Source organism: Hypoxylon fragiforme (assembly GCF_022984875.1).
Source record: "Hypoxylon fragiforme strain CBS 206.31 chromosome Unknown GGS25scaffold_10, whole genome shotgun sequence".
In the NCBI taxonomy this organism is placed as follows: Eukaryota; Fungi; Ascomycota; class Sordariomycetes; order Xylariales; family Hypoxylaceae; genus Hypoxylon; species Hypoxylon fragiforme.
In genome coordinates this window covers 36,258-62,924 of record NW_026054765.1, presented here as the reverse complement: position 1 = coordinate 62,924, position 26,667 = coordinate 36,258, and the positions used below count along the sequence as shown (strand labels likewise).

At 47.4% G+C, this 26,667-nt stretch overlaps 12 protein-coding genes across 12 annotated transcripts; 7 read left to right on the top strand and 5 right to left on the bottom strand.

Annotated features, from left to right (window-relative positions):
- Positions 1-2,663: 2,663 nt before the first annotated feature.
- GGS25DRAFT_525907 (uncharacterized protein) lies at positions 2,664-3,479 on the bottom strand (the record flags this gene model as incomplete). The annotated part of the gene is made up of 3 exons (XM_049264884.1): positions 2,664-2,955; positions 3,043-3,152; positions 3,243-3,479. 3 exons carry the CDS (start codon positions 3,477-3,479, stop codon positions 2,664-2,666), a joined length of 639 nt encoding a protein of 212 aa, XP_049111950.1.
- Positions 3,480-4,089: 610 nt separating this feature from the next.
- Positions 4,090-5,477, top strand: GGS25DRAFT_509028 (mitochondrial carrier). Its single transcript, XM_049262523.1, has one exon. The coding sequence runs from the start codon at positions 4,238-4,240 to the stop codon at positions 5,108-5,110; it is 873 nt and encodes a 290-aa protein (XP_049111949.1). The 5' UTR covers positions 4,090-4,237; the 3' UTR covers positions 5,111-5,477.
- Positions 5,478-6,310, bottom strand: GGS25DRAFT_509026 (uncharacterized protein). Its single transcript, XM_049262522.1, has 3 exons — positions 6,081-6,310; positions 5,805-5,993; positions 5,478-5,734 (listed from the first exon to the last, which is right to left on the bottom strand). The coding sequence occupies exons 1-3, from the start codon at positions 6,096-6,098 to the stop codon at positions 5,591-5,593; spliced, it is 351 nt and encodes a 116-aa protein (XP_049111948.1). The 5' UTR covers positions 6,099-6,310; the 3' UTR covers positions 5,478-5,590.
- Positions 6,311-6,621: 311 nt separating this feature from the next.
- On the top strand, positions 6,622-8,582 carry GGS25DRAFT_509025 (uncharacterized protein). The gene is made up of 2 exons (XM_049262521.1): positions 6,622-7,559; positions 7,624-8,582. Exons 1-2 carry the CDS (start codon positions 7,101-7,103, stop codon positions 8,203-8,205), a joined length of 1,041 nt encoding a protein of 346 aa, XP_049111947.1. The 5' UTR covers positions 6,622-7,100; the 3' UTR covers positions 8,206-8,582.
- A 110-nt stretch (positions 8,583-8,692) lies between these two features.
- On the top strand, positions 8,693-10,399 carry GGS25DRAFT_509024 (protein-L-isoaspartate O-methyltransferase). Its single transcript, XM_049262520.1, has 2 exons — positions 8,693-9,919; positions 9,981-10,399. Exon 1 carries the CDS (start codon positions 9,069-9,071, stop codon positions 9,915-9,917), a length of 849 nt encoding a protein of 282 aa, XP_049111946.1. The 5' UTR covers positions 8,693-9,068; the 3' UTR covers positions 9,918-9,919; positions 9,981-10,399.
- A 97-nt stretch (positions 10,400-10,496) lies between these two features.
- On the bottom strand, positions 10,497-11,869 carry GGS25DRAFT_509022 (NADH-quinone oxidoreductase). The gene is made up of 4 exons (XM_049262519.1): positions 11,315-11,869; positions 11,220-11,247; positions 11,001-11,093; positions 10,497-10,933 (listed from the first exon to the last, which is right to left on the bottom strand). The coding sequence occupies exons 1-4, from the start codon at positions 11,581-11,583 to the stop codon at positions 10,658-10,660; spliced, it is 666 nt and encodes a 221-aa protein (XP_049111945.1). The 5' UTR covers positions 11,584-11,869; the 3' UTR covers positions 10,497-10,657.
- Positions 11,870-12,342: 473 nt separating this feature from the next.
- Positions 12,343-13,242, top strand: GGS25DRAFT_525901 (acyl carrier protein; the record flags this gene model as incomplete). The annotated part of the gene is made up of 5 exons (XM_049264883.1): positions 12,343-12,558; positions 12,796-12,813; positions 12,869-12,949; positions 13,056-13,104; positions 13,196-13,242. 5 exons carry the CDS (start codon positions 12,343-12,345, stop codon positions 13,240-13,242), a joined length of 411 nt encoding a protein of 136 aa, XP_049111944.1.
- A 1,980-nt stretch (positions 13,243-15,222) lies between these two features.
- On the bottom strand, positions 15,223-18,151 carry GGS25DRAFT_69273 (uncharacterized protein). The gene is made up of 3 exons (XM_049265966.1): positions 17,507-18,151; positions 17,205-17,414; positions 15,223-17,147 (listed from the first exon to the last, which is right to left on the bottom strand). The coding sequence occupies exons 1-3, from the start codon at positions 17,837-17,839 to the stop codon at positions 15,597-15,599; spliced, it is 2,094 nt and encodes a 697-aa protein (XP_049111943.1). The 5' UTR covers positions 17,840-18,151; the 3' UTR covers positions 15,223-15,596.
- Positions 18,152-18,810: 659 nt separating this feature from the next.
- GGS25DRAFT_509012 (mannose-6-phosphate isomerase) lies at positions 18,811-20,468 on the top strand. Its single transcript, XM_049262518.1, has 2 exons — positions 18,811-19,404; positions 19,488-20,468. Exons 1-2 carry the CDS (start codon positions 19,111-19,113, stop codon positions 20,409-20,411), a joined length of 1,218 nt encoding a protein of 405 aa, XP_049111942.1. The 5' UTR covers positions 18,811-19,110; the 3' UTR covers positions 20,412-20,468.
- Positions 20,469-21,032: 564 nt separating this feature from the next.
- On the top strand, positions 21,033-22,512 carry GGS25DRAFT_69153 (carbohydrate esterase family 12 protein). The gene is made up of 2 exons (XM_049265964.1): positions 21,033-21,791; positions 21,895-22,512. Exons 1-2 carry the CDS (start codon positions 21,250-21,252, stop codon positions 22,178-22,180), a joined length of 828 nt encoding a protein of 275 aa, XP_049111941.1. The 5' UTR covers positions 21,033-21,249; the 3' UTR covers positions 22,181-22,512.
- Positions 22,359-23,721, bottom strand: GGS25DRAFT_69216 (thioredoxin-like protein). The gene is made up of 5 exons (XM_049265965.1): positions 23,573-23,721; positions 23,457-23,513; positions 22,900-23,403; positions 22,587-22,850; positions 22,359-22,516 (listed from the first exon to the last, which is right to left on the bottom strand). The coding sequence occupies exon 3, from the start codon at positions 23,340-23,342 to the stop codon at positions 22,965-22,967; it is 378 nt and encodes a 125-aa protein (XP_049111940.1). The 5' UTR covers positions 23,343-23,403; positions 23,457-23,513; positions 23,573-23,721; the 3' UTR covers positions 22,359-22,516; positions 22,587-22,850; positions 22,900-22,964.
- A 1,948-nt stretch (positions 23,722-25,669) lies between these two features.
- GGS25DRAFT_525896 (uncharacterized protein) lies at positions 25,670-26,565 on the top strand (the record flags this gene model as incomplete). The annotated part of the gene is made up of 3 exons (XM_049264882.1): positions 25,670-25,742; positions 25,817-26,376; positions 26,443-26,565. The coding sequence occupies 3 exons, from the start codon at positions 25,670-25,672 to the stop codon at positions 26,563-26,565; spliced, it is 756 nt and encodes a 251-aa protein (XP_049111939.1).
- Between the last annotated feature and the right edge of the window lie 102 nt (positions 26,566-26,667).

Sequence of the window (26,667 nt, the reverse complement as noted above, 5' to 3'; positions counted from 1 at the left end):
AGTCTTAGGGGCCAGACTCGTATGTAGCACCAAATATGGAGCACGGCCGCAGCTAGGCCGCAGTGAATGCTATCGAGATTGAATTCTTAGAGCGGTATATATATGCTGATCACCAAGTGCCGATGGAACGGTTGGTCATGTATGTCTCACATATGAGGCTTCCAACATGCGTCGGGAGTTGGTGCCAGTGCCGGGTGCCGGTGCCCGCTCTGGCCCTATGAGATCCATGGATTCATGAATATGTACGATACTATACATATGCAAGATTAACGATGTAACAGAGGCGTGACCCAAGTGAATTATGTAGTCCTGGGTATGTGTCAATATGTAGGTAAGGTAGTGGGGCTTATTGCTTTCAGAAGACCACGGCATTCAGAAATCTCCTAATGGTTGGATGGATATATATACCCGATATAGGTCTTTCACACTTACTTGTTATTCTTTCCTAATTACCTAATTACCTAAGTAGTTACTTATCCTTAGATTTCCCCGAAGTGAAACTGGGTCTATGCTTCTGTTGAACTCGAGTTTGACACTTGACTTGGTCAAAGTCGTGAGACTTGTTGGGCTAGTGAGTGGTATGTATATCAGTACCAAGACTCTTTTCGTACTGTATACCGGGAACTGTATACCTGGATGGCTATTTTAGGTCGTGGTTGAAATAGTATGAGATTGAGGGCACCGATGTTGATTCGTCGTGGAAATAAGCTTCCGGCAGCCATCTAGTACATGGGGGAAGTCGATCGAAGTCTTGCATAGATTAGCGGTCAATGGTTCAAGCATGAAACCTGGAACATGGAGATGGCGGATAATTCTGCAGTAACACGTCAGTATAACAACATGCCGCGTAGTTGCGGCGTTCCTGAGATGTGATACAGATGATCTGTCACGGCCCCTGTTCGTATGCGGCTCAGCAAATGAGGGCCGTGGGTGGGTGATCTTAGCCACACCGACTACACCAACAGCATCAACTTCCCTGTTCTGTTTCCTAGAACGATCGATCTGTTCTGGTTACGCAGCACGTGGCGAAGTTACATGCATCCCAAGTCCCGACAGCCTTAAGACCCACTGTCTCTTTACTTATAATGTAACGCACCATTAGTTACTATCAAAAGAGTCCATACGGCGAACACAGTATGTGATACTTGGTTATATTAGGTACCTACTAAGCATTTGGACGAGGCCTGATTCGGAGGCTAATGCTTTGCTGTCTTGTCGTATGAGAGTCGGTATAGCGCTACTGAGTGATGCAATGTGTATTGAAAAAAGTTCCAATACTTCAAACTTTCTAGTATCAAAGACGCTCAATATCTAGCTCTTCAGGTTGTTCACCTCGTTCCAGGGATGCAACCTCCAAAGAACATACTAACAGCAGAGAAGCAATTATACAGACAGAAAAAGCATCTCCCTACACCCTCTCCAAATGACAATATGTGCCATACTTTCAAGCTTGGAAACTGGCGAATATAATATTCCCCGTGTATATAAGAGTTTACTACAGCGACCCAAGCCGGGAGAGCGAGATCCAGTACATAGAACCCCCTCAACCATGTCCTAAATGGTGTTAATAAAAGCGATTTCCATTAACTAGGCCGATTAAGAAGCACTGAGAGTTTGACTATGTACCTACCTCCCCAACCCTTTATTGCAGTAAGGGAAGTGAAACCTGATACGAGCCTGACAAAGTGTGTCTTTGTCATCACCCAGGTGAATGCTAGCCATAACTTAACATTGCTATTGTCTCGGAAGCCATTATTCACTCCATTCATGTATTTATATTTATGAAGGGACTTTCTAACCCCTGCAAGAAGTAGCCAAAGGAATTCAATGAAACGTTGAAAATCATTCCTCAGGCCTATTAATTCTAGGCTTTGCCGTGAAGTTAAGATGTTAGCTGGGATTAAAAACCGCACTTTACAGGTAACTATATTCATGACAGGCTCCGTAGTTGCCAAGGACCTACCTGGGAACTACATGAGTGACTATATAGAGCAACCAATAGTGCTCTCTCTTCAAGAATGCAACGATATCTACTCTCAATTGACCGTGTTGTGTATCACACTCGATTACCCCTATTTGTAGTCTACCGGGCCAAAAGGCCTCACAACCGTAGTATACCATAGGACTTACTAACTAGTACCTAGTCCGTCCACATCTCCAACAGTTAAGCGGCCAAGCTTCAGTACGAGGTCTTCAGTAATACTAAGGGGATAAAATGTACCAATTTTCCCTTCTAGGCGCTTAAGGGTTAATGAAGATAATATCCCCAGGCCGTTAGAAACTTCACAGGAAACATTCACTTGGCACTACTCTCGGCTATGGCAAATATATTCGTGGTCAATATAGCTGCTAGGTCACATCATACCGAGTAATCGCTAATTATGGTAATCAGGGGTAAGGGACATTCTATACGAGAACCAAAATCTTCTGTGCGGTAAGATCATGATATATTCAAAAGTTCCATAGGTAAAGTTTCTGAACTTTTTAGAGGTACATGATAATCTAGTATCACGCGAGCTATGAACATATGCATTTGAATGTAGAATAATCCTATTGTTCTAAACTGTCGAGTTTAACTTGGTGCGTTTCAGCTCATTCGGTGAGAAGCCATGCCTGCGGATGAATTTTTCGCCACCCCCTTTTCTCTCCTCCATGCTCTATTATCAGAATAAGTCTTCTTTGAATTTCCAATGGTTAGCCTCGATGACATCGGCGGGCATTGTCCAATCCCATGGAGCCGGAATCTTGGGGAGGAGGTCCGGATAGTCTTGATGTACACTCCACAGATGCAAGGACATTGGGACGGCGAGGATCATGGGATGCCGTTCGGCGCCGAACTGGTATGCCAAATCTTTGAACTCTCCTGGGTCGATGGCGGTGTCCATGCATGCAGGAACCTTGTCGAAGTGGATTTTCCCTAGATCTTTGGGTAGGCTGATGCGTAGCTCGTCCTCCCTGTGACATCTTGTGAGTATACACTGGCTCTGTACTAGGTAGTAACTTACTACACAGCAGACACACCGTGAGAGATGGAAGACATACATAGACTTCCGAATACGCTGGGCATCTGACTGGGTGATGGGTTCCTTCTTGGGTAGGCGAGTAGATGCGATGATGGCAGATAGGTACAGCCTGACGAACTTCTCACGATGCTACATGAGGTCCTATCTCAATAATCGAAGCTGGAAAGAGTGGATTCTCCAACGACGTGGACGATACTTGGACAAGTTTGGCCATTCGACTTTCATGACGGGGAGATCATATTCATGCATGAACTGCTCGGCGTGGGCGAAGACAATCCTGGCCCTGTCCTTGTGCCATTGATGACGGAAGACCGAGACCACTGTCTTAAAAGGGAGGGTCGCAAGCGCAGAGAGGGCAGTCTCGTGCTCGAGGAGGGGAGTATGACCTTCAATTCCTGGGGATGCTTGGTCATGAGCTGGCTTTTTACCTTCCTTCACAGATGGATCACCACTCATGATATAAAAGCTATAGTGAATAGTGATAACATGATGTATTTGTTTATGTATTGGTCAAGTAATGGCTTGATGAATGTGAGCAAAAAATATATTGACCTCGTAGTATTGGTTTGGTTTGGAAGATGAACGATATCGGCAGCATCTTGGGCAGCATCTTTTCGGACGGTCAAACAAACTCAAACTAATTACTTCCAGATGTCGTTCTTTCTTCATATACTAGGAATTCATATCAATGATGTGAATTTAACAAGAGTCAAAGTGACGAAGTGACGAAGTGACGTTGAGTTGCTTGAGGAAGTTAGGATCTGTTACTTGGACATGCAACTGATATCATTGATATCATTGATATCACTGTAAGCATATTATATACTAATTAGCATGAAGCATTTCGTTACAGTTTTATCCGCCAGTTTTCTATTGCCAAGCACTTTAGTATATTACGGCTTGCAGCTTACTGTAAGTACACCTTTGGAGGTTAGTGGGGTTAATTCGTGGGGCAGGGTACTTCGGATGATGATATGACGCCGCAAAAACGGAAGATAATCAAACGCATTAATGAGAATGACTTACTAACCGAGGAAAGTTTCATTGGAAAACCAATTGGAGAAAAAAGAAACTTACCAAAAAAGAAAGAGAAAGAAGAAAAAAAAAAAAAAGAAAAGAAAAGAAAAAGAAAACTGAGGGTGACAATCGTTGAAACGTCAATACTGTCAGTCAAGGTCTTGCTGCGCTTCCTGCTCCAAATCCGGGACACAACCATGTCGACAGAGAAGCCCAGCGCCCTGCGGTCCATTATAGCAGGTGCCACAGCTGGTGCAGTGGAAATTGCTATTACGTACCCAGCAGAGTTCGCAAAGACCAGGACACAGCTCAATCGCAAGTTAGTCGCAGGTCAGAAGCTACCATGGCCACCGTTCGGTAAGCAGTGGTATGCCGGATGCACCACTCTAATCATCGGCAACTCTGCAAAGGCCGCGATCCGTTTCGTCTCCTTCGAGCAATATAAGCGTCTCCTCGCCGACGAGAATGGCAAGGTATCAGGTCCGAGAAATGTCATCGCCGGTTTCGGCGCCGGTGTCACCGAGTCCTTGATCGCCGTCACGCCCACCGAATCTATCAAGACCACGCTGATAGATGACCGCAAGTCGCCCAACCCACGAATGCGCGGTTTCCTTCACGCCGTACCCATCATTGCGAGAGAACGAGGCATCCGCGGCTTCTTCCAAGGCCTCGCCCCCACCGCCGCGAGGCAATCTGCCAACAGCGCTGTACGCTTCGGCTCCTACACGTCCCTGAAGCAACTTGCCGAGTCTTACACTGCGCCCGGAGAGAAGCTGGGGACGGTAGCGACATTTGGGATAGGGTCAGTGGCCGGCGCCATCACGGTAGCTGTTACCCAGCCGCTCGACACCATCAAGACGAGGATGCAGAGTATCGACGCAAAGCAGGTATACGGCAACAGTTTCCGATGCGCGGCCTTGATATTTAAGCACGAAGGTGTCACGACGTTCTGGAGCGGGGCTTTGCCGCGGTTAGCGAGACTCGTCATGAGTGGCGGTATTGTGTTTACTATGTATGAGAAGAGCATAGAGCTGATGAAGACATTGGACCCGGAAAATAAATACATATAGGCATCAGGCATCAGGCATCAGGAAAAGCTTTTTCGTTAATGGGATCTGGCTGTGCGGCTTACTTTGCATTTATTAAAGGGGACCGAGCTATTTCGAGCCTCGTGGTTACGGAGAAGAGGTCTCACGACCTGGAGAAATTTGTGCCAGATGGTCAATGGAGTTGTCTCCAGTTTATGCGTGTAGCTTGACCAAGAGCCAATGCTGCTAATCAGCATGTCATTGCTTCTAGAAGGGGGCATATTTGGGGATATAAAAGGTAAACTAAATGGGTCTGATGGGCCTATGCATACAATCCAGGAGGTCGAACAGGACGCAGCATAACCACTTAGTTATACGTCAAATCATAACTTGCATTGTGCTGAACCCAAGCATCTGACATTGACTGGTGATTGAATTACATATCTAGCTCTATTACAACTTACACATAATGTAAGCCCATACATATGTGTCAATCAATCGTAGTCCTTCTTCTTTTAGTATCTATTGTAATCTTACAAGTCCCTTTACCCTTAGCCAAAGTCTCTCAGCAAAAGACCTACTCGGCGCTTCCTCAAGCTCTTTTACAAGGTCGGTAAAATATGTCGGGTGGCTCCTGGGACGTAACAGATCACCTGTGATGGGATACTATGGTTTGGAGTCAACCTCTAATTCCTTAACACTTTCGAATGGAAAGCTTTTGCGGCATACTGCATACTTTTTTCTTATAGCGGTTTTCCAGTAGTGAGTAAAGCGCATTCGCCTGTCTTAACTGATCCTGCTCGGACACGCCAGGGGAAGGCTGCTGCTCGAATCTTTTGCGTAGCACATCCTGAAACTGGAGCTGAGGCCGTAGAGTATCTTTAGGCCACTGGGCGAGCGCTCGCAGAATATGGTTATGGGCGCTCTGCAATATGGGAATTGTAAGTCCATGTATTATTCCAAATTACGATCACTGATCCTGAGAAGATGAGGATATTGTTGATAAACGTACGATTGCTTGACGGGCCATGTTTATTCCGATTTGATATGTTATCTGTAGTGGAATATTTAGGAATAGTTACATTCCTTCTAGGTAGAGGTTACATGTAGAGATTAGTATTGGCGCATCAACATTTCTTTTAATTCTCAAGTGCTCTGAATAATTAGGAAATTCAATGTTCAAAGAAAAAAAAAACTAATGACTTTTGATGACGGAACCAATCAACGCGTTGATCGCGTGCGTAATCGATAAGGAAATATTGAGGAAATATCGATATAGTTTTGATCATAGGCCTCCAATTGGTGACGAGATTGCCGAACATTGATGGATTGGAAATGCGCAGGTGGACCGTGCATACGCCTGACTATTGGTCAGCTGGCCCCTAGTTAGCCCCTAGTGCAGCTTTAGTGTAATGCGTCTGGGTCCCTTGCCTGAACTTGCCTGAACTTGCCTGAACTTGCCTGAAGTGCTTGCCTACTAGGGAACAATCGTGCCGCTACAAGCCAAGGTGAAATTCAGATAAGGTTAACTAGTGGCATCATCAAGCCTATGAGTCTTTTTATTTTTACTATCAGAGCCCTGGAGTTTTCTAGGTTACCTAGTACTGTACCTACAATACCATGCACATACCCTAGGTAGTTACAATACAGAACATTATGTAATAACCTAGTACGGTTCCAGGTTAAGTCGACTTCCTTTTCCCACCCGTATCGTCCGTGTCGCATGTTTCCCATTAGCATCAACCAAATTGTCTCAATTCATCATTCTTGCCCATCGCCCCATCTCTCATCTCTCCCTGTCATCTCTTCCTATTCTTCCATACTCTCCTTAAAAATAACGAAAATCACAAAAGACTAGAAAATTTATTTCTGTCCTAATTTTTGATTCCTTTCCCTACTTTTTTTTATATCCTTGACGAAATTACTCTGCGACGATAAAGCACATTTCTCCTTCCATCAACCCGGAATCCGCCACTAGCGTTAACTCCTTTTCTTGCTTCATATCTATTTTGCTCTCACTCTCCCTCCCACGATGTCCGGACGTTACGAGCGGGTTAATACCCACGATGACGATCCTGATACTACCCCTACTTCTACGTTGCGACAACCGCGCTCGATACCCAACTCGCCTCCGCCTTCATTCCATTCAAGAGCCTCCTCATTTGAGCGAAGGAGACATGGCGTCGATCCTACGTTAGCCGATGCATTTGATGCCGAAGATGATAACAGCGATGACGAACCCGATGATAGACAGCGACTAGTACGGGGTAATTCGTTCCCAGTTCAACCTCCTCCAATAAGCCAGGCTTCCAGCGGAGGTAGTGACAGGTCATCGATTCCCGGGGGACACGCGGCACAGTTGTCTTCTATTGGCGCTACTCCTCAACCTAATTCTCGAGTATATGGTGGTGGAATTCAATCAGATGGTGTATTCTCTAACATGACCGCTCGGCCGGAAAGGGGAGAGAAGATCGTAGAAGAGGCACCTCCCGTACGCATTTCCTCCATGTTTTTTTTTAATTATATTGTTGGCTTACTAATGATTGTATATACAGACGTACGAGCAAGCTGCAGCAGATGCTGCGCCACCCTACTGGGAAACTACGATACTCGCCCCTGGCCTCGGTGGTCCCGATGATGTCTATATTGATGGTATGCCTGTTGGTTCGGTATTTAGTTTTATTTGGAATGGGATGATCAGTATGTCGTTCCAGTTGGTAGGCTTTCTCCTTACGTATCTACTACACTCGACGCACGCAGCCAAGAATGGCTCCCGCGCTGGGCTTGGCATTACTCTTATTCAGTATGGGTTCTACATGAAAGGAACCGCTTCCAACTCGGGCGGGATGGGGGCCCCTACCGATGGATACGCAGAACCTCCGGACCCCAACAGCCACGACTTCGACCCCAATAGTGTTGGATCGGGTGACGGCGAGGGTGGCTCGGGGTTCAGCGATATTGCAAGCAGCGAATGGGTAGCGTACCTACTTATGATTGTGGGCTGGTTCATCTTGATTCGGGCAGTTAGCGACTACTTCAAGGCCAGGAGACACGAACAGCTTGTCCTCCAGAGCCCGGACCGAGGCTTGGGTGTACCAATTATTGCCGAAGGCGAGAGAGTCGAAACGGTGGTGTAGTGTTATGGTTATGCCTAAAGTCATGTCATTCCGGCTCGAGTGTCCATTTTTGGATTTAAACAATCGAAAGGGTCTGTTAAAAAACGATTCTTACGGGACGTGTAAGGGATGTGTGATAGTAAGCATACGGAAGGTTCTTTTCAACTAACGGCGTTCGAGGTTTGGGAGTTGGTTCTTTGTTTGAACCACGTTTATTCTTAAGAGTATTGTAACCATCGTGAGCGAAGCATTTCAGCTGCGTGGGGATACAATATAGTGATATTGTTGTATGCTCTTTCTTAGAGTTTCCTACGATGTCTACATAACATACATAACGATAAGAAAGATCGTATAAGTTAAACGAGGTGCCTAGTGTGTACCTGAGATTTACATCTGAATGCTTCTTACATAATACCAATGATGCCCTTTATAGGTTATCGATAAGAGTGTAGTGTATATCGTAATGCCCCGCATTGTTGAGTTGGTTGATGAAGTCATGTACAACATTTGTAGTTGCCGGTAGCAAACCTGGCGAACTCTGATAACGAGATACTCTGTATATACTGATATATAGCTTTGTACTTTATTTTTATGACATTTACGAACTTAAACGAACTTCATGTTACCTTCAACATTTGTACCTAATAGGCAGTTGCATCATTATTCTTGACATCCTCCTACCTATCATTCTATTAACAAATTTAATATAACATATAACATATAATCTACTATTGAAGCCAAAGTGGCTCCCAACTTACAGTCTCACCTTTCGCTTTTCTCGGCCTGCTACACCCGAGCAAGCCAACCTTCGAAGAACTTGCTCACTCGTATCTTATAACCCTCTGCCAGAAAGTCAGCATCAACAGCAGCAATAAACACCAACGATGGCGTGGCGCAGCTCCGGCACCTCCAACGTCGAGCTTATCGAAAACCTCTGGCGCAACAAACTCATCACGCAGCCGGTAGTCAAGGCCGCCTTTCTGCGCGTGGACCGCGCGCACTACGCCCCCTCGTCCCCGTACCACGACAACCCGCAGTCCATCGGCCACAGCGCCACCATCAGCGCCCCGCACATGCACGCCAACGCCGTCGAGACGCTGCTCCCGTTTCTCTTACCCTATAACAGCAACGACGACGACAGCCAGCAACAGCTGAATAATAGTAATAAGCCAATCAAACTCCAAGGCAAGCCCTCCCGCCCTCGTCGCGTCCTCGACATCGGCAGCGGAAGCGGGTATCTCACGCACGTGCTCGCGGAGCTGGTGGGGGAGGACGGGGTCGTGGTGGGGCTGGAGCACATCCCGGCGCTGCAGGAGATGGGGCAGCGGAACATGGCGAAGAGCGCGGAGGGCAAACGGTTGCTGGACTCTGGGCGTGCGCGGTTCCGGCTGGGTGATGGGAGGAAGGGGTGGGTTGAGGGGAGGCCGAAGGAGACGCAGCCGGCGGTTGGGGGGGTGGCTGGTGGGAGTGTTGTTTCGGACACGACGGGGACGACGGCGGACGAGGAGGAGGAAGGGGGGTGGGACGCGATACACGTCGGTGCTGCGGCGGTAGAGTTACACGAGGAGTTGGTGCAGCAGCTAAGAAGGCCCGGGCGGATGTTCATACCGGTCGATGCGGGGACCGGCTGGGAGCAGCATATCTGGACCGTGGATAAGGACGAGCAAGGGAATATCAAAAAGGAGAAGCTGTACGGGGTGAGGTATGTGCCGCTTACTGATGCGCCGAAGTAGGAGTAAGTATATCATATCATATCATATCAAATCATATCACTCTCTAACGCTAATTGCGAATAGAGACAGACATAGTCCGGTAGGTGATGGCTATCTCGTTTAAATAAATATGAAATTATTGAATTTTGTTTTAAGGGGCGATGGAGATATCACTACTATGTAGTCTACCTACTACCTAGTTGTATGCTAGGTTACCCTAGGTATATTAAGTCAAGTTAGGCTAGGCTAGGCTGTTTATATTAGTTGCGGATGTCATTTACGGTTTACCCATTCCCACCCCCAGTGTTTTGCGAGTTAGTATATTGGCCTAGTACTGCTATGTAAGTAATCTGTCGTCTTCGTTTTCCTTAGCCAGAGTATAACCACCTAGGTTAGTTAGTTAGACAGGCCTATGGTAGTTTTGCAGTATCGAGATTCGAGACAGGTGGCGATTGGGGACTATATATCATCATGCCTGGCTTATTGGGGGGGGGGGGGGGGGGTATGAAGAGACGTAAGTAATCTTCCCTTAGGTCGTGTGATCGCTCGTTGAGTATGGCGTCCGAGGGGCAAATATCCCATTTGCAGTACATCCCCTTTGACTCGGTATAGTTGCGACTGGAATAAATAAGGGCTGAGATCTTCAAAATGCAATGTTTAATGCCATAAATGGAACATGTCCATCGCCTTTCTAGTAAGAATATTTACAGCGTACAATACAAACGCCCCTGTGATAAAACCTTGATTTGATTTCGATTTGATTATCTGTAAGGCGAGTCTACTTTGATGATAGCAGCCAGCTCTGGCTCCCACTTGTCTCCGTTGGATAGGAGCTTCTCCTTGTTGTATAATAGCTCCTCTCTTGTCTCCGTCGCGTACTCGGCGTTGGGCGACTCGACGATGGCGTCGACGGGACATGACTCCTGGCAGAAGCCACAGTATATGCACTTGGTCATGTCGATGTCGTAACGGGTCGTCCGTCTTGACCCGTCGGCTCGTTCTTCCGCTTCAATTGTGATTGCTTGCGCCGGGCAAATCTGCGTCGGGTGTTAGATGCCTAATGTACTTGGAAAAAAGTCAAGGCTCGGATTATATAAAACATACGGCTTCACAGAGCTTGCAGGCAATACATCGTTCTTCACCTGAGGGATAGCGCCTCAAGGCGTGTTCGCCACGGAATCGGGGAGAGATGGGGCCCTGTGATCGGATTAGTCGACGCATTTATTTCATATTTGGGAATCATCAAGTAGCTAAATGGCATATATGGATATATGGCGCAAGATGGTCTGGGTCGAGGGGATTAAGGCTTGGTATACTACGAACCTTTTCATAGGGGTAGTAGATTGTATATCTAAGTAACATCGAGAGACATTAGCATTTGCGCCTTTGCTATTAAATTAGAAAGATTGCACACTCACGGTGGTCTGAAGAATTGCTCCATCGCAACGTACATGCCTCTGAACATTTCTGTCAGGAGGAAGTACTTCCCAGCCCTATCGAATACGCCTTCCTGCTCCTCGTTCCATCGTTTAGGTGGTGGTGGTCGGAAACCCTTGGCTGGAGGACCGGAAGGTGTGGCATATGTGCGTTGCGCGACTATTCTGGCGACGGTTGAGGCGGCGAGGGGCTGTCGCCGCACCAGCTGGCGGGTCAGCATGGTGGTTGTTGAAGTAGTAAGCCCTTGCATGGCGTGGCGCAATTGGGCGACAAGAAGGGAACAGAGAGAATGAAAAAAGAGTAAGAGTGGATTGACCAGAATTGAGTGTATGATCCCGATGGCGAGATGGGAGATGGTAGATTGTAGATTGTTAATTACTTCGGAATTTCAGGTGGAGCTCTTTACTAGTGGGCCGGTGCTGCTGCTGCTTTAATTTGTCTAACCTAGTGAGTGTGTAATGGGTGTGTTTGTACTGGTGTGTTGATTGTGGCGCTGCTTGGGAGCCTCTAGTTAAGGCGGCGAGGGCAAGATTCGGGAAGCATTACAAAAGGATTGATTTAATTGGCGGGTAGCTTGAGCCCCAGATGTCAAGAAGCCACATTAAATCGTTGCCATAATAATTCGGTCATCGACTCGAGATGCCAGCTGGTTAGCAGCTGCTAGTTGACCTTGCAATTGGGTTACTACTATCAAAGTCACGTGAGATTGCAACCTTAAATTCAAACCGCCGTTAGCTCCGACGTTGCCTGCTCCGCAAAAGGTCCAAGCTCGGACCAAATTTGGAATGACGAGAAATTTATGATTGACGTTGATTGATCTTTCTTGCTTCTTCGGTCTTGATTGCATTGATGGTCCAAAGCTTTAAAAATTCAACCCACTTCAAAGTACCTAAACTTAATACCACCAACCCACAATCAACTCTTCAACCCTCCTCAACCAATACTCGACCCTTTCATATACACATACTTGCGCATACCACTCAATTGAGCCAGGATTTCGATCGCAATCATGTTCCGCACAACTTTAATGCGTACTGCCGTCATGGCCTCCCGCGCTACAGCAAGACCTGTCGCCCGAAGAGCCCTTGTGTCCGCCAGAGCTGTCTTCACACCTGCGCCCCGACTAGTCGCCTTCAAGTCCGTACGAATGTATTCTGCTGGCGGCGCACCGAACAAAGAGGAGGTCGAAAGTCGCATTATGGAAATTCTCAAGGGTTTTGACAAGGTGAGTTTATCTGCGCGGTTTCGCCAACTCCATATGTTGAGGCTGCGAAAATGGGAGGGGGGGATGTATACTTGATACTTGCGGGTTGCGGACTGTCTCTATATGATATATGTCTATGCTATAAGCACTTGCAATGGAATGTTATGGGCTTGGAGTGCCTGGGCATGGGCATGAGCATGAGCAGAAAAGATTACACGCAAATGAGGAAAATAATATATTTGCTAACTATTATATTAGGTCAACGACCCGAGCAACGTAAGATTGGACACTTTCCATGCAGGCATATTTTAGATATACTTACACTCAGTAGATCAAACCTACTTCTCACTTCTCGAACGACCTCGGCCTAGATAGCTTAGACACGGTGGAGGTTGTTATGGCGATAGAAGAGGTACGCACTCATATTTGGACTTCAAAATATGGGTTGATGAACTTCCCCCATCCCGACCTTGCACGGCACCGAATTTTCTCGATCTTATAGCTAACTTAATGTTTAGGAATTCAGCATTGAGATTCCTGACAAGGACGCGGATGCGATCCACAGTGGTATGAGGCCCTTAATTACCAGTCTTCTTTACCCCCCAAAATTTAGAAGGCTATCGATCGACCAAGTTTACTAACTTTACTTCCTAAATAGTCAACCAGGCTGTGGAATATATTCTGAGCCAGCCGGATGCGCACTGAAGTATTCCCTCTGTACATTAACAACAAACACCACTCATAGCAATGGCCCGTACTTAGAATCTGAGTTCCGCAGTGGTGGTTATGGTACGCCTACATATCTTGAGGCGATGATGGCGGGACTGGAGTCAGCAATCTTGGCCTAGTCGAATATCGATGAGAAGAGATGTCATGGATTCGAACATGGCTTGGTTCAAATCGATGATCGATTCCTCGCCGTTGTATTAGTGTATAGACCTTTTCTCTCCGTTCTTGGCCGTGTTACTTGGTTGCTTGTCCCCCCACATAATCGATCACATCTTAGATATTTGTACACCAAGTTTCACGACATCCGATATATTCGCCTTTGCTCTAGTATCCCACTTAGGTTGTTGAAGCTGATTGGGCTATAGCATTCAACTGATGGTCCACAGGCTCAGACAAGGGTGAATTCCCAATTTCGGCTCTCACCAGACCAAACTCTACGTTAGGCAGATTCAGGAATGAAGATAATGCGACTGCGATCCTCCATTTCCTTTACCTCTTTTATAATACTAAAGCCACTCAGGTACCGTTACCTTTGACCTGATGCTGGAATAATGGTGTTATTATAACTGGTCAAGTAGCATGCAAGTTTTCGCAATTGAACTGTGACTTCGGATTTTATTCACCAACAGGGGCTTCCATATCGTAAAGAAAAGGGCTCACCGTGACCTCCACCTTTTAAGAAATGGAGATGGATAATTCATCTACGACTAACAACTATAGCAGCGTGGGAAATTTAGGCACATATAGCACTACACTCGCTGGCGTAATTCCCACGACATGAGATAACATCCCTTCTCGCGTTTCATCTCATCCATACAGCTGTCGTTACTATACGAATGACAGCCTCAACGCGCTCGCTGCTGGAAACTGTAATCAACGGGTCATATGACCTTGGGCCAAGTATACGCACCGTAAATGGCGGTCGACGGAGCTACGATGTGAGATCACCTTTGAGTCCCCTACTCTGTTCACGGCACTATATTGGAACAGACATAGGCCATAGAAGGCAGGCCTACGTAGGCCAGAGATGGAATTGACGAGAGCTGTGAGAACATGCGCGAGTTTGCGATGCCTCAAAGCCCGAATCTGCCTCCTAGGAGCACAGCTACTCGACAAGGCATCACTGCTGAAGCTATGTGTGCCCCCTATTTCGGGCCCTTCAAATCTGTGCACCTAACGAAGAGGGCAATGGGCACTTGCTGCTAGGGGCTTTCAAGGCCTAGGTATTTTTACGGTTCATCAAGCACGAAATGACCGAATCCTGCGCGAATCGTTTGGGTGCTAGCAAACGGATCAAGTCGTTATGTTTCAGCGTCGCGTTTTTTTATTTTCATCGCTGCCCAGACTATGACGCGCTCGAGGATAAGGACGGGAATGGGGGCCCCTTGGGTCTTACATTCCCGGTACCTACGTTCTAGGTTAATTCCATCTCGAGGATTCTGGTGGTTCAACTGAGGCTCTCTACCTAGTCGTCTTCGACGTCCTAGATACTTACATGTGATAGGGCGATATGCTTCCGTCGAAGGTCACGGCTACCGCATGTATGCTACATAATTTGATTATCTCCCCTTGGGATTGGCGATGGTTCGACACGAGGTCACTTTTAATGATGCACAGGCTCATGGCCAACCGAGCTAACAACGACGTAAGAGATAGAAACTGCATGTCGTTTCTCTCCGAGGGGTCTATCAAATGCGCTCCTTATACTAGCAGCTAAGGGGAGTACTCGAAGCTTATCATACAGGGCGTCTCAGGGCGTGAGGGGGTTCTCTTTGAGCAGACGACGCGATATCATGCGCTGTTTGGCGTTGTTCGGCATCTATTCTGGCTCTAGTTGTATGGCTTCCAGCTCAGCGATGCCATAATGCCCGGAGGTACGGCATAGGAGTATCGGAGTAGGGTTTATTTTTACGCTCCCTATACAGGCATTCAAACACGATTCAAGTTCAGAACCAGTAATATGAATTGTGTAATTTTCTGACCATCTAGCAGAAGCGTGTAAAATATCTATCTAGCCAGGTATGTAGATACTTTATGATCAATCGTTGAACCCTTATCAAGCGCTTCCTGTAGGACCCCAAGCATACCAAGGTACATACCCGATATCTTCAAAGCCTCTGTATATCATATCCTTTTCCTTGTCATAACCTTGTATATACGCTTCTCATGTAACTGCTCTACTTACATTCTAGACTGATTTTCAAACCCAAAAATAAAGACGTACAGTTCTAGTCCCCCGGACACACTCTTACACTACCCCCTTTCTATTAGAATTCATTGCGTCTCAAGTTTTCAGAAGAAATATTCGTTTTATCGAAAGGACCTCCTTCTTACCAAGCCTCCCACCTCTGTCCGCCAACAGCCACCAGGCGATTAAACAGCTCATCCCGCATCGGCAGCGCCGTCACCCTCAGCACATTGCCAAGCCGGTCCGTGATCTGCAGGCCGTCCGCAACTTCTCTACCCAAAGACCAGCCGACAACAATCTTAGCCTTCCACCCGTACCCGCCGACCTTCTTGATCTCAGCGATGTCCCCGATGGCGAGCGTCCACAGCGGATGCAGGTCCTCGCGCTCCGCGGAACCGATCTTCTCGATCGTCGAGTCAGTGCTGAACGCGACTGCGGGGATCGTCGACTTCGTCGTGATGTACACGTGGCCCTTCTGCCCCTCGTACCGGCCCTGGAAGTCAACGGGGCCGGAGACGCGGCTGTCCTCGCTGTGGGCGGGGGAGACGGCGCCGAGCCGGTTCTTGGCGTGGCGCGAGCCGGCTTTGGCGCGCGCGTGGTCGGTGCCGATGGCGGTCTTGACGGCGCCCTTGGTCGTGCCCTTGAAGAAGCCGATGAGCTTGCTCCCGCGCTTGCCGTGCTTGGGATTCTTGGCTGCGTCGATGTCGGGGCCGCTGGTCTCGTGGGCGGTGCGCGGGTCGTGTTCCATGGCTTCCCGCAGTTCCTCGTCGGTAGCGTTCAGCGGCGTGTCGGCTCCCGTGGCTCTTAGTTCGGCATCGGTGATATCTACGGGTTTCTCGGGGGGTGGCTCGCTCATGGTAGGTGGTGGTGGGAGTGGTGCCTTGTTAGCCTCACCGATGCGAAGTAGTGTTAGAGCTAACTGCGCATTGGTTGGTACTCCTTTAAGGACAGTGTTGCGAAGCTCGAGGAGTTTTTGCCAGTGAGGGAATGTGCGATTCAACCAACCCATTCCGCGGGATATGATGGGGTCCCCGAAGAAGCCAAAGCCAATGCCAAAGGTGACTCCCTTCATAAACATGTACGATGTTACAAAGAGGGGAATGAGTAATACCGGGATGACCAATGCAGCAAGTCTTACTCGGCAAAGATCTCGCGGGAATGGTGAAGTAGGGGATAGAGCGTTGGCGAACCGCTCCCACGTGTCTGACACGTCGGCGATTCCATGCATGATTGGTCTCATCTTTGTCCACATTGCGGTTTGAACAGGGACTTTCGTCTTATCGTGCTTCGCTCCGGGTTTACCGCCGGCAGCGGCACTTTTAGCTTCCGCGGCCGCCATAGCCGCTTCAGTGGGATCGGGCACATTGTCGTCCCCGGACTCAGCCGCTGACGAAGGTGGTGGATGTTTTCCTGCAGCGCTCGTAACCACGATGGAAGTGAAGCCGTTGACGAAGTTGCTGGCCTCTTGTTCGACCGCTTCGCCTTTGAAGTTCTGTGGCGCTCCTGTAGCGCTTTCGGTGCTGCCGAGGACACCAGCTTTGGGCTTTTGTATTCCACCTGTGGAAGAATCTACCATTGCCAGTGGCGCGGGTGGGAAGAGAATCTCTCTTGATCGCGGATATACGAGTAGAGTGATCAGAGTAAGAGCGATTAGCGGAATGATCAAGTCAGCTACCCAAGCGATGGAATAAGCCTAAGACAAATGTTAGGGTGAGTGGTCTAGTTCTTGAAGGCATCATCTTATAGGTACCGTGCAGAAATAGGCTGTCCGTCGAGTTTCCCGCCACGAACGTAGCCGCATTACATGCTTAACGAAACCTAATAAACCGATCACCACGGTCATATAAAAGCGTTCGATATTGGCGCGTAGCTTGTCGGGAGAGAACTCCTCTTCATCAGCAATATTGAGGTCCAGGTTCCCAGGCACGGCTGTCGGGACTTCTTTGACATGATATATTTGCTAGATTGTAAAATCACATCGCATTAGTATTGTACATCCTTTGTGTACTTCTGAAGTACTAGGTACTAGTGGATAGGCAGATAGGATATTACCTTATTAAATCTTCGAATGAGAAGCCATAGGTCCTCGTTGCCCAGCCCTCCGACTAACGGTGCAGGAATATCATGTTTCTTTTCGTTCCATCCTAAATCGATCACCTCTTCGTCGTGCTCCTGTTGAGCCAAGCCTTTATCTTCGTAGTCGTCCGTCGCCAAGGCATGGGAGAGCGTGGGTTCATCGTTAATGGTAGTCGCAAGTTCATGCTTTTCCGGATCGCTGCCGGGTTGGGTCGTGTGAGGGATGGGAAGGATATCTAATAATGTTGTCCCGATATCATGGCTTTCTGTTGAAGGGCGATTCTGATCTGTGTCCTCATAAGTGGGCATTGTGTGATATTTTTTGCTTAATCACGAAGCAACTGCAAATATTCAAAGTCAAGGGAAGGGGGTGGACGGATAACTCGATTTAATTAAACAGAAAATAATTCTAGGTACAGTAATGATCTCTTGTTCTATCTAACGGGGAAGTCGATGAATATATTCTTTCACTTAGCTAGGCCGATGACGTTGCTGGGTCTCTCAAAAAAAGAGAGAACCGGTTGGTGACGCTGAACCTCTTTAGCGTTACACGATAGGATGATTTTCTTCTAAACTAGGACCAATGATTGAATCGCATTTAGTGTTTTATACAAGTTGTAAGGCCATTTCCAAGGCTATGGATCTCGTGGTTACAGATAGCCTGAGAACGACATAGTGACTAAAGGGCATGAAAACCGGTTACAAAACAGACGAGCGTAGTAGTGATATGTAGTGGGCAAATATGGTGTTGTCTCAGCCGCAGAGCCCACACTTACAGGCCTGTACTAGCCTGTACTATGCCGTACATACCTAATGGATGATCACCGTTCTGATCGATCGATCCCACAAATCCCACATCCAAGTAGATGGGAAACTGTGGGACGCGGGCGATGTGATGCTACTGTACCAGATAGCCGAGATGGATAATGAATCTCATAAAGTTGTCTTGGCATAAGAGAAAATGTCTGGGCAGATATCAACTATTTGAATGTAACATTGAATGTAACAGTTGTCGAGATTCGTTCTACCTATGTATAATTCTGAATTGAGAATTGAAATAAAGTCGAGGTTTCAATGTTGAATTTACTACTTGTAGGTATAGATACTGCTATGTATATTTGTATTGTACATAGTATTGTACACCCCCCACATATTAATTGCTGTATGACGAAATTCGAAAACTCCGTACAGATATGGTCTATGACGACATGATAAACATCACGACAACCTCTAAAGTATTTTATACTCTGTACCCGGTACTTGCAGCGCAAACAATGTTAGAAATACATGTACTACTACATACATGTATGTAGCTACTAGGTATGTAGTGAATACATGAAAACTCGATGTTTCATAGGTAATAGGTAGTTACATGTACACATACTTCCATCATAACTGCCGACTTCTAATTTTCATTACTTTCAACTCAATTGTAAGCTTTTTTTACCTTCAAAACAACCGTGACCTCATTTATTGACCTCCCCCCTGAGCGTATCTACACGCACATCCATTTTATACTGTCCTCAACTCCTTCACCAAGTAATTGTAATAAAAAAGATACCTGCCACCCTATAGTAAACATGCCACATCCGCTCGTGTTCCAATTGAGCGGTACTTGCAATAGTTACCCCTGGGGAAAGAAGGGGAAACAGTCTCTAGCAGCACAGCTATGCGCCCAGACGCCTGGTACAGATTTCCGCATCGACGAAGACGAGTTTTATTCCGAGATGTGGTTTGGAGACTATCCTGATTTCCCGGCACGCAAATTGGATACCGGGGAGCTCTTAGCCGAGGTGCTGCAACAAAACAAACAGCAGCTTCTTGGAAAGAAGGTCATTGAGAATTTCGATAGCCAGCTGCCGTATTTGCCCAAGGTATGATTCATCCTCTTAGGAAGAAGAGGGTGGAGGACGGCAAATTGATAGCAAAATGAATACTTACAAGACACCGTGCATAGATACTATCTATCGCAAAGGCGCTTCCATTGCAGCTTCACCCTAATAAGGAACTCGCCACCAAACTGCACGAGAAGGACCCGGATAACTTCACAGACTCAAACCACAAACCTGAGATCGCAGTGGCACTTTCAAAGTTTGAAGTCTTTGCCGGGTTCAAGCCACTGGACCAGATAGCTCCTCTATTCAAACTACAACCACTCCAGCAATTCAACCCAGAGCAGCAACACAAATGGACGGACGAAATGCTGCGAAATATAACCAGGAGCCTGCTCAAGTCGGACCTCGAGACTGTCAAAAAGGTACAAACGGGTCTGTCCAAGATTCCCAAGGAGCAATTTGGCGATGCTGCCTATATACTTGACCTCCTCCCCCGTCTGCAAGACCAGTACGGCCCAGAGGATGCCGGTAGTCTGGTGGCTCTGCTGTGTATGAACTTTTTGGTATTCGGTCCTGGAGACGCAGTATGGATTCCTGCGGATGGAATTCACGCCTACTTATCTGGGGATATCGTCGAGTGTATGGCGCGGAGCAACAATGTGCTCAACACCGGCTTCTGCCCGCCCGGCGACCGCAACAACGCCGACATGTTTGCAGATACCTTGACTTTCAAAGCGCATAGTAGGGAAGACGTATCCCTCCCTAGCCAAAAATTTGAGAAGAGTAAGAAGGGAAAGACAGTGGTGTACAGGCCACCGATGAGCGAATTCGATATGCTCAAAACGGATCTAGATGTAAGCGAGATTGAGGAGCTAGGTGCAAGCGAAGGGCCAGGTGTGATGATTGTGACTTCAGGGAAAGGGGTCATGCATGCCGATGGAGAAGAGTTCCAGCTCAAGGAAGGATTCATCTTCTTTGTTGCGCCAGGCGTCCCAATCAGGTGGGAGACGCGGAGTGGATTGCAGATTCACATGGCCGTCGTATGAATACCTACCTAGCCTAGGTAGGTAGGTCTTTAGATCTTGGCACAACTGATGACCAGACCAGATATAATCACGTACTATTACCTAATGTTTTCGACCTCGCAATACCTCGCACCATCTTGAACGCATGAACACCTGACTCTCACTTTTACGAAATTCAACTTTCAAGTCATTGGTGGCAAATTCACGAACCATGGAAGCCACCAATTATGAAACTTGGCCAAGACATATTCCCAAATAAGAAGCAAGGAATTACCCCAAAAAACGTCGGGGAAGAAATCATGTAAGCTGTTTAGCCAATTGACCATTGTAAACATTCGGAAGTGGATGTCCCGGTGGGAGGTTCTACCCATTCGCCCTTTTAAAAAGCCACTAGGTTAGATGGGAATACGAAGAAAAGGAAAGAAGCCAAGTAGGTAGTTTGGCAAAAACCCAAGAAAGAGATGGATGAACTCGAGAGAAATAAGCATTCCAATCCGGCGCGATGAAACGTCGTCGACTAGGGGGGCGGGCTTCTATTCACGTCGCCACTTACCTAGTTACGTGAATAATGTGGCCTAGATTCCCCCGCTGTCCCTAACCGCGTCAATAGTAATGGGAGTATCCATGGATATATGCCTAGTATATAGCTATATATCACTCAGGTGGGCGGCATAGATGAGTTTATATAAAGTTGGCCATGCCGCGTAGATCCTGATATGATGTGAGGTACACCTATATATCTCTTCTCACGTCGTCGAAGATCGTCACAGAGCCGCAACGCAACCCCTTTTCGTCGTTACCACAACTTGAGACCTATCTACCCACCCACCTATCCAACAGACAAGACGTGCTCGAAATCATGGGTCTCAACGGAAACCGCCTCCTACTGGCTCTCCTCGCCGCCGCAGCGCCCGCCACCCCCGCGACAATCCACCTCTGCGGCGACTCCACTATGGCCAAAGGCGGCGGCGGCTCGGGCATCCCCACGGAAGGCTGGGGCGAGTATCTCAAGTACAGCTTCGGCTCGGACTTCACGGTGCACAACGCGGCGATCGGCGGGCGCAGCGCGCGCTCCTACACGCGCGAGGGCCGGTTCACGGATGTGGCTAACGTGGTGCAGCCGGGCGACTGGGTTGTGGTCGAGTTCGGGCACAACGATGGCGGCAGCCTGGCCAACGACAACGGGCGCACGGACTGCAGCGGCGGCGGCGACGAGACCTGCGAGACGACGTACAACGGCGTCAAGGAGACGGTGCTGACCTACCCGGCGTACTACAAGAATGCGGCGAAGCTGTTCTTGTCGAAGGGCGCGAAGGTTATCCTCAACTCACCTACGCCGAACAATATCTGCGAGAGCGGCACTTGTGTGGACGATGTGGCGAGGTTTGATTACTATGCTTGGTAAGTGTTGCCTGTCTAGTCTACTTAGTCAACGAATCCGAAGAAAAGAAAAAGGGGGGGGGGGGGCTCTAGCTCCTGAATAATACTAACACCTACCCAAAAGGAACGCGGCCGCCGAACTCGCCAGCCCGGACGTCTACCACGTCCCGCACAAGCAGTACGCCGTGCAAGCGATGAAGAACCTCGGCCCCGCCAAGGTCAACGCGAACTACCCCAAGGACCACACGCACACCGGCGCGTACATGGCCGACGTCATGGCGGGAAGCTTCGTGCTGGGTCTCAAGTGCGGGACCACGGCGTTGGGCAAGGCGGCCAAGAACTCGACGGAGAGCCTCACATCGACGTTCTATGGCGCTTGCATACCGCAGAACAGCACTGTTCCTATTTAGGGCTGTAGGTAGGTGTGTATATAGCTGCACTTACGTTAGGCCTACTTGCCTTGGAACATTGTTAAAAATATAGGATTGGTAATCTTGAGTTTCAGGTCCAGTGTGATGACTCGGCAATGTGTAAAACTGAATGTGACTGAGGTCAAGGTAACTGCTCTTGTATGATCTGTTGCACTTGTATGGCCATAGATACGGGCTGAGAAATTATGGATGTGTCTAACCTAGGCACCTACTCATACCGTAAATCTCGGACTTCATTTTAGGTTTCTATATCAACTAGGTAATCGACGCTTACATAGGCCTTGGCTTTTGCGAGTCTTGTAAAGGGGGGGGGGGCTAAGGGCAGGTTGCAAATTAGCACTGAGAGTTGAAGAATAAAAAAGGGGCGTGCGAATTGAATCCATACATGGTGAAAGTCACGAGTTTCATGGTAGTTGAAACTAGGATACTGTAAATCTTTTCATTTCTTGCCGTTGTATGACGAAATAAGCCCTAAACGATTATAGCTAGGTAGCCATCTACGTCTTGTGCTTATTTCTAGGAAGTGGAATAGACACACCTAGGTAGGTAGCTTTTCATGTCACATCGAATACACAAGGCTCCTCTCCTCTCCTCTGACTCTGCTGTGACCAAAGAGTATATCTACGCCCATCTCAAAGTAAACGACAGCCTAGGTATCTTCTTAACGAAAGTCAAGGCGCCGCCGGTGAGCCGAATACCTAGATAATGATCTCATGCTATCACCTCCCCTCTCACAGTTTTCCCATTTCTCCCTCTTCTCCCCCTAAGAAGCCTCCATCCTCTTCTTCGCCAAACCCCCCAACTTCTCCGCCGCCGCCGTCAACGCCCGCACATCCGCGCCCCGAATCGCCTGCTCCCCATTAACCGCGACCTTCCTCCCCTCCTTGAAAAACAAGAAGGTGGGCATGGCGGTGATGCCGTACGCCTGGGCGACGTCCTGGGCGACGTCAACGTTTACCTTGGCGAAAGCGAGGATTCCGGGCGCGCCGTGCTGCTTGGCGAGGGCGGCGTAGCCCGGCGCGATGGCTTTGCAAGGGCCGCACCAGTCGGCGTAGAAGTCGACGGCGACGTAGGTGGTAGAGGCGAAGAGGGATTGCAGATCCGAGAGGGAGTTGATGTGGTGGAGGTTATCGGAGGCCATGGCTTTCCTTTTTTCCCTTTTCCCCCCTTTTTTCCTTCTTCTTTTTTTGGATCTGATAGTTCTTGTACTCTGTTTAAAGTTTGTTGATAGGTATAGGAGGTATTGGGTAGGTACTTAGGTAATGAGCGTTGCTTGGCCTACGATGCTGGAAATATGGCGGGGCAGTTTTAACTAGAAATCGTTGTAGGAAATTAGTTGAAAAACTGTCAAAGTCTATAGTAGAAGTTTACTTTTTCTCAGATACAGCACGCAATAAGAATGAGATATTGCGAAATATATCTAACCTTGATGAATTGCTTAGTGTTAAGGCGATGAATAGACTTGAAGAGTGGGAGAATGAGAGAGCGAGTAAAGGAAGTAAAAGTTGCTGACTGTAGAAGGTTCTACAATATGCTGACTAGATGCATATTTATTGGCTTATACGGTATTGACTACAATCTATATTGTATTCCTATTCGCTATGCCTGACCATTCGCCGAAGATTCATATACCATATGATCTTCATAGGTCATTTCATATTTGAAGATATGTATATTTGAAGATATCGAGTATGAATTGGCTTGTTTTTTTTTTTGAATCGGCTGAGATAGTGGGAGAGTGGCAAGGCTATCAACTTAATAGATAGACGCTGTCGACTGATGAAATATGAGAAAGGGGAGATACCTACCAGTAGTCAGCCGACATTCCAGAACTTGCGATACTCATTTACTATCCAGATATATTTCCTATTAAACAAAGAGTATGAAAGTCTACTTACCTAACCTAGGTAGGTAGGTTGACTTATCTCATGTTGTTATCACCCAGCCGTGGTAAAGACCCAGAAGCATGTTGCTGGGGGTATTGCTCAGTGGCAATCATCAATTACCTCTAAGGGGCTGTCGTCGATATAAATACACTTACGATATGGGTGCTCATTCACTTTATCAACGTCCCCAAGCTCCGCTATGGGTAGGAAGGAGATCTACTATTACCTTATCCAATATACATTTAAGGACCAGCAAAGCTCTTTGGCCGACTTTTCAAAGAATTGGATGAAATACCTACATATCTGGGCAGGTAACCAAGATGTTTGAGTGTATTATTTTTGCTGTGCCTTAGATTTACGGGGAAATTCGTTAAGCCTCTCTTTCTACTATCAAAGCTGGCTGGCTCAATACCTAGACACTACCGGGTCACAGAGAACTCGAAGTAGTTATGTCTCCTAACTTCTGGGCGGGAGTTGTGGCAACATGTATATGCCTTATGGTCCATTCATATTCATATCGACAGCACGCATTCAATAACGAAACTAGTAAGTGCGGCTTGGCCGTTAAAGGTGCTCAACTTGTATTCACTCAGTACCAAGATTCAGATCAGAAATTCGTGAATGACTAATAGTGCCTCTCCAGGGCTGGGTCGCATCATGGTGATTGTGCGACAGATCGGTGATTTCGAATGAATAAAGCACCCTCATACTAGAAGACAAGAGATGATAGTTAGAGCCTCCGTTATGCGTAACCAAAGTCATCAATCCTAGTTGGGCATGTATCGATACGATTATTTATCTGGTACCCAACGGCAACTCAAAGAGCTACAACGGGTCAGAGGGTAAGTGATCGAGAAGAATTCCTTTCATCTTTCCTCCAATTTCCCCTCCAAGACCTGCCATTGAAGCGGCGAAAGCCAGAGTGAATATGAAGGATTATAGTTTTATGTGAAGAAGAAAGGAAGAGAAAAGGAATTAAGAAGAAGAAAATTGAAAAATTTAGTTAAGTGAATTTGCAGGGTGGGGGAGCGGCGTAACCTTATTCCATAAGTCTAGCTTAAAAGAGGTAAGGGCAAAGATAGGGTTCAGCCAATCATCTATATGGTAAATCAACGGGTAACGCATAGCTGACTGTATGTAAGAATACCCCGCCATCCAGGCCTTCTTGTTACATGTAGGGATCTCAATGCTCTGACTCTTCATGCCGCTTTTCAAGTTGATGTATGTACTTTTGACCAACCCAAATCATTGGATTTTCTCGCCCCTCTTTCAACCTTACTTAGAAGGTAGTACTTAACCTTTACTCATCTATTAAAACTTATAAACTTCAAATGTTGGAAGGCTTGCTGGCTTTAACTTCAACAAGCTTTGATTGAAAGTTTTCTTTACTTTTCTTGGGATTTGACAGACTTGGATTCGTAACATTGAATTCCACAAGGTAAAAAAAGTCTTCTCCTTTGTGACGTAATAGTATTTTATTTATTAACAATTTTCGTTGTCAAGCTACTTAGTAACCCCGCCATCGTCATTCGACATTCGATCATCACTTCGCCAGCCTCGCTACCTATTCAACACCGTCAACATGAGTGGTCGCGGAGCACCAGGTGCCAACTCTCGTGGCCGTGGAGGCAAATTCAGAAAGTTCACTCGAGGAGGTACGTTTTTCAATGCATCTTTTTTTTACTTTCAATCTAACCAAGTTCCAATCACTAATAATATTACTCTGCAGGAGGAAAACACTTCTCTCGTGATCTGCGACCTCTCGACGCCGATGGCAACGAGATTAGCATGTGGAGCAAAGATGCCAAGAAAGATGATGAGGACGAGGAAGATGAAGATTCCGAGGAAGAATCATCATCAGAGGAGTCAGATGTTGGCGGCTCTTCCCAGCAGAAAGCCGAATTGACCAGAGAAGAGCGCAAACAGGCCAAGAAGGCCCAGAAAGAAGCAGCCATTGCCAGAAAGAACAACCCCATCCAAGTCGGTGACATGCCCACCGATTCCGAAGAGGACGAGGATGATGATATGCCTGCCAATCCGAACCACTCCAAAGCGGCACGGAATCAGACCAAGGCCCCAGCGGCTGATGTGGAAGAAGTCACCGAGGGCGTGAAGAATGTGGCAGTGAGCCAAATGAGCCGAAAGGAGCGCGAATCTTTGGAAGCTCTGCAAGCCAAGGAGAGATACCGCAAGCTGCACGAAGCCGGCAAAACGGACGAGGCCAAAGCTGATCTTGCCCGTTTGAGACTTATTCGTGAGAAGCGAGATGCCGAATCCGCCAGAAAGCAGGTTCGTAATTCTATAACTATTTTGTACAGTCTTCTATGCGACATTCAACTGACACTTTTATCTTAGGCCGAGAAGGAAGAGAGGGAAGCTCATGAGAAGGCTCGTAGAACCGAGATCGAGGCAAAAGAGGCAAAGAAGCGCGAGGCTGCTTTGGGTAAGCCTGCTAAGAAGGGAGGTCGAGCTAAATGAACTTGCTAGTACCCCATCAGCCCCGATAAATATACCTGCCGTCAGCTTAGAACTCGAGTTATTGCAACCTCTATCCGCCGAAGGGCATCCATCAATAAAATT

Bases quoted from the DNA above. Each gene is read 5' to 3' on its own strand.
- GGS25DRAFT_509026 (XM_049262522.1), bottom strand. The intron at 5,735-5,804 runs GTATGCAGTATG...TCCAAACCATAG, and splicing joins AAAACCGCTATAAGAAAAAA to TATCCCATCACAGGTGATCT.
- GGS25DRAFT_69273 (XM_049265966.1), bottom strand. From the start codon at position 17,839: ATGCCCACTTATGAGGACACAGATCAGAATCGCCCTTCAACAGAAAGC. The intron at 17,415-17,506 runs GTAATATCCTAT...TTTACAATCTAG, and splicing joins TCATTCGAAGATTTAATAAG to CAAATATATCATGTCAAAGA. The intron at 17,148-17,204 runs GTACCTATAAGA...CATTTGTCTTAG, and splicing joins GGACAGCCTATTTCTGCACG to GCTTATTCCATCGCTTGGGT.
- GGS25DRAFT_509025 (XM_049262521.1), top strand. From the start codon at position 7,101: ATGTCCGGACGTTACGAGCGGGTTAATACCCACGATGACGATCCTGAT. The intron at 7,560-7,623 runs GTACGCATTTCC...TTGTATATACAG, and splicing joins TCGTAGAAGAGGCACCTCCC to ACGTACGAGCAAGCTGCAGC.
- GGS25DRAFT_509028 (XM_049262523.1), top strand. From the start codon at position 4,238: ATGTCGACAGAGAAGCCCAGCGCCCTGCGGTCCATTATAGCAGGTGCC.
- GGS25DRAFT_509024 (XM_049262520.1), top strand. From the start codon at position 9,069: ATGGCGTGGCGCAGCTCCGGCACCTCCAACGTCGAGCTTATCGAAAAC.
- GGS25DRAFT_509012 (XM_049262518.1), top strand. From the start codon at position 19,111: ATGCCACATCCGCTCGTGTTCCAATTGAGCGGTACTTGCAATAGTTAC. The intron at 19,405-19,487 runs GTATGATTCATC...CACCGTGCATAG, and splicing joins AGCTGCCGTATTTGCCCAAG to ATACTATCTATCGCAAAGGC.
- GGS25DRAFT_509022 (XM_049262519.1), bottom strand. From the start codon at position 11,583: ATGCAAGGGCTTACTACTTCAACAACCACCATGCTGACCCGCCAGCTG. The intron at 11,094-11,219 runs GTTCGTAGTATA...ATCCGATCACAG, and splicing joins TCTACTACCCCTATGAAAAG to GGCCCCATCTCTCCCCGATT. The intron at 10,934-11,000 runs GTATGTTTTATA...CACCCGACGCAG, and splicing joins CCTGCAAGCTCTGTGAAGCC to ATTTGCCCGGCGCAAGCAAT.
- GGS25DRAFT_69216 (XM_049265965.1), bottom strand. From the start codon at position 23,342: ATGGCCTCCGATAACCTCCACCACATCAACTCCCTCTCGGATCTGCAA.
- GGS25DRAFT_69153 (XM_049265964.1), top strand. From the start codon at position 21,250: ATGGGTCTCAACGGAAACCGCCTCCTACTGGCTCTCCTCGCCGCCGCA. The intron at 21,792-21,894 runs GTAAGTGTTGCC...CCTACCCAAAAG, and splicing joins AGGTTTGATTACTATGCTTG to GAACGCGGCCGCCGAACTCG.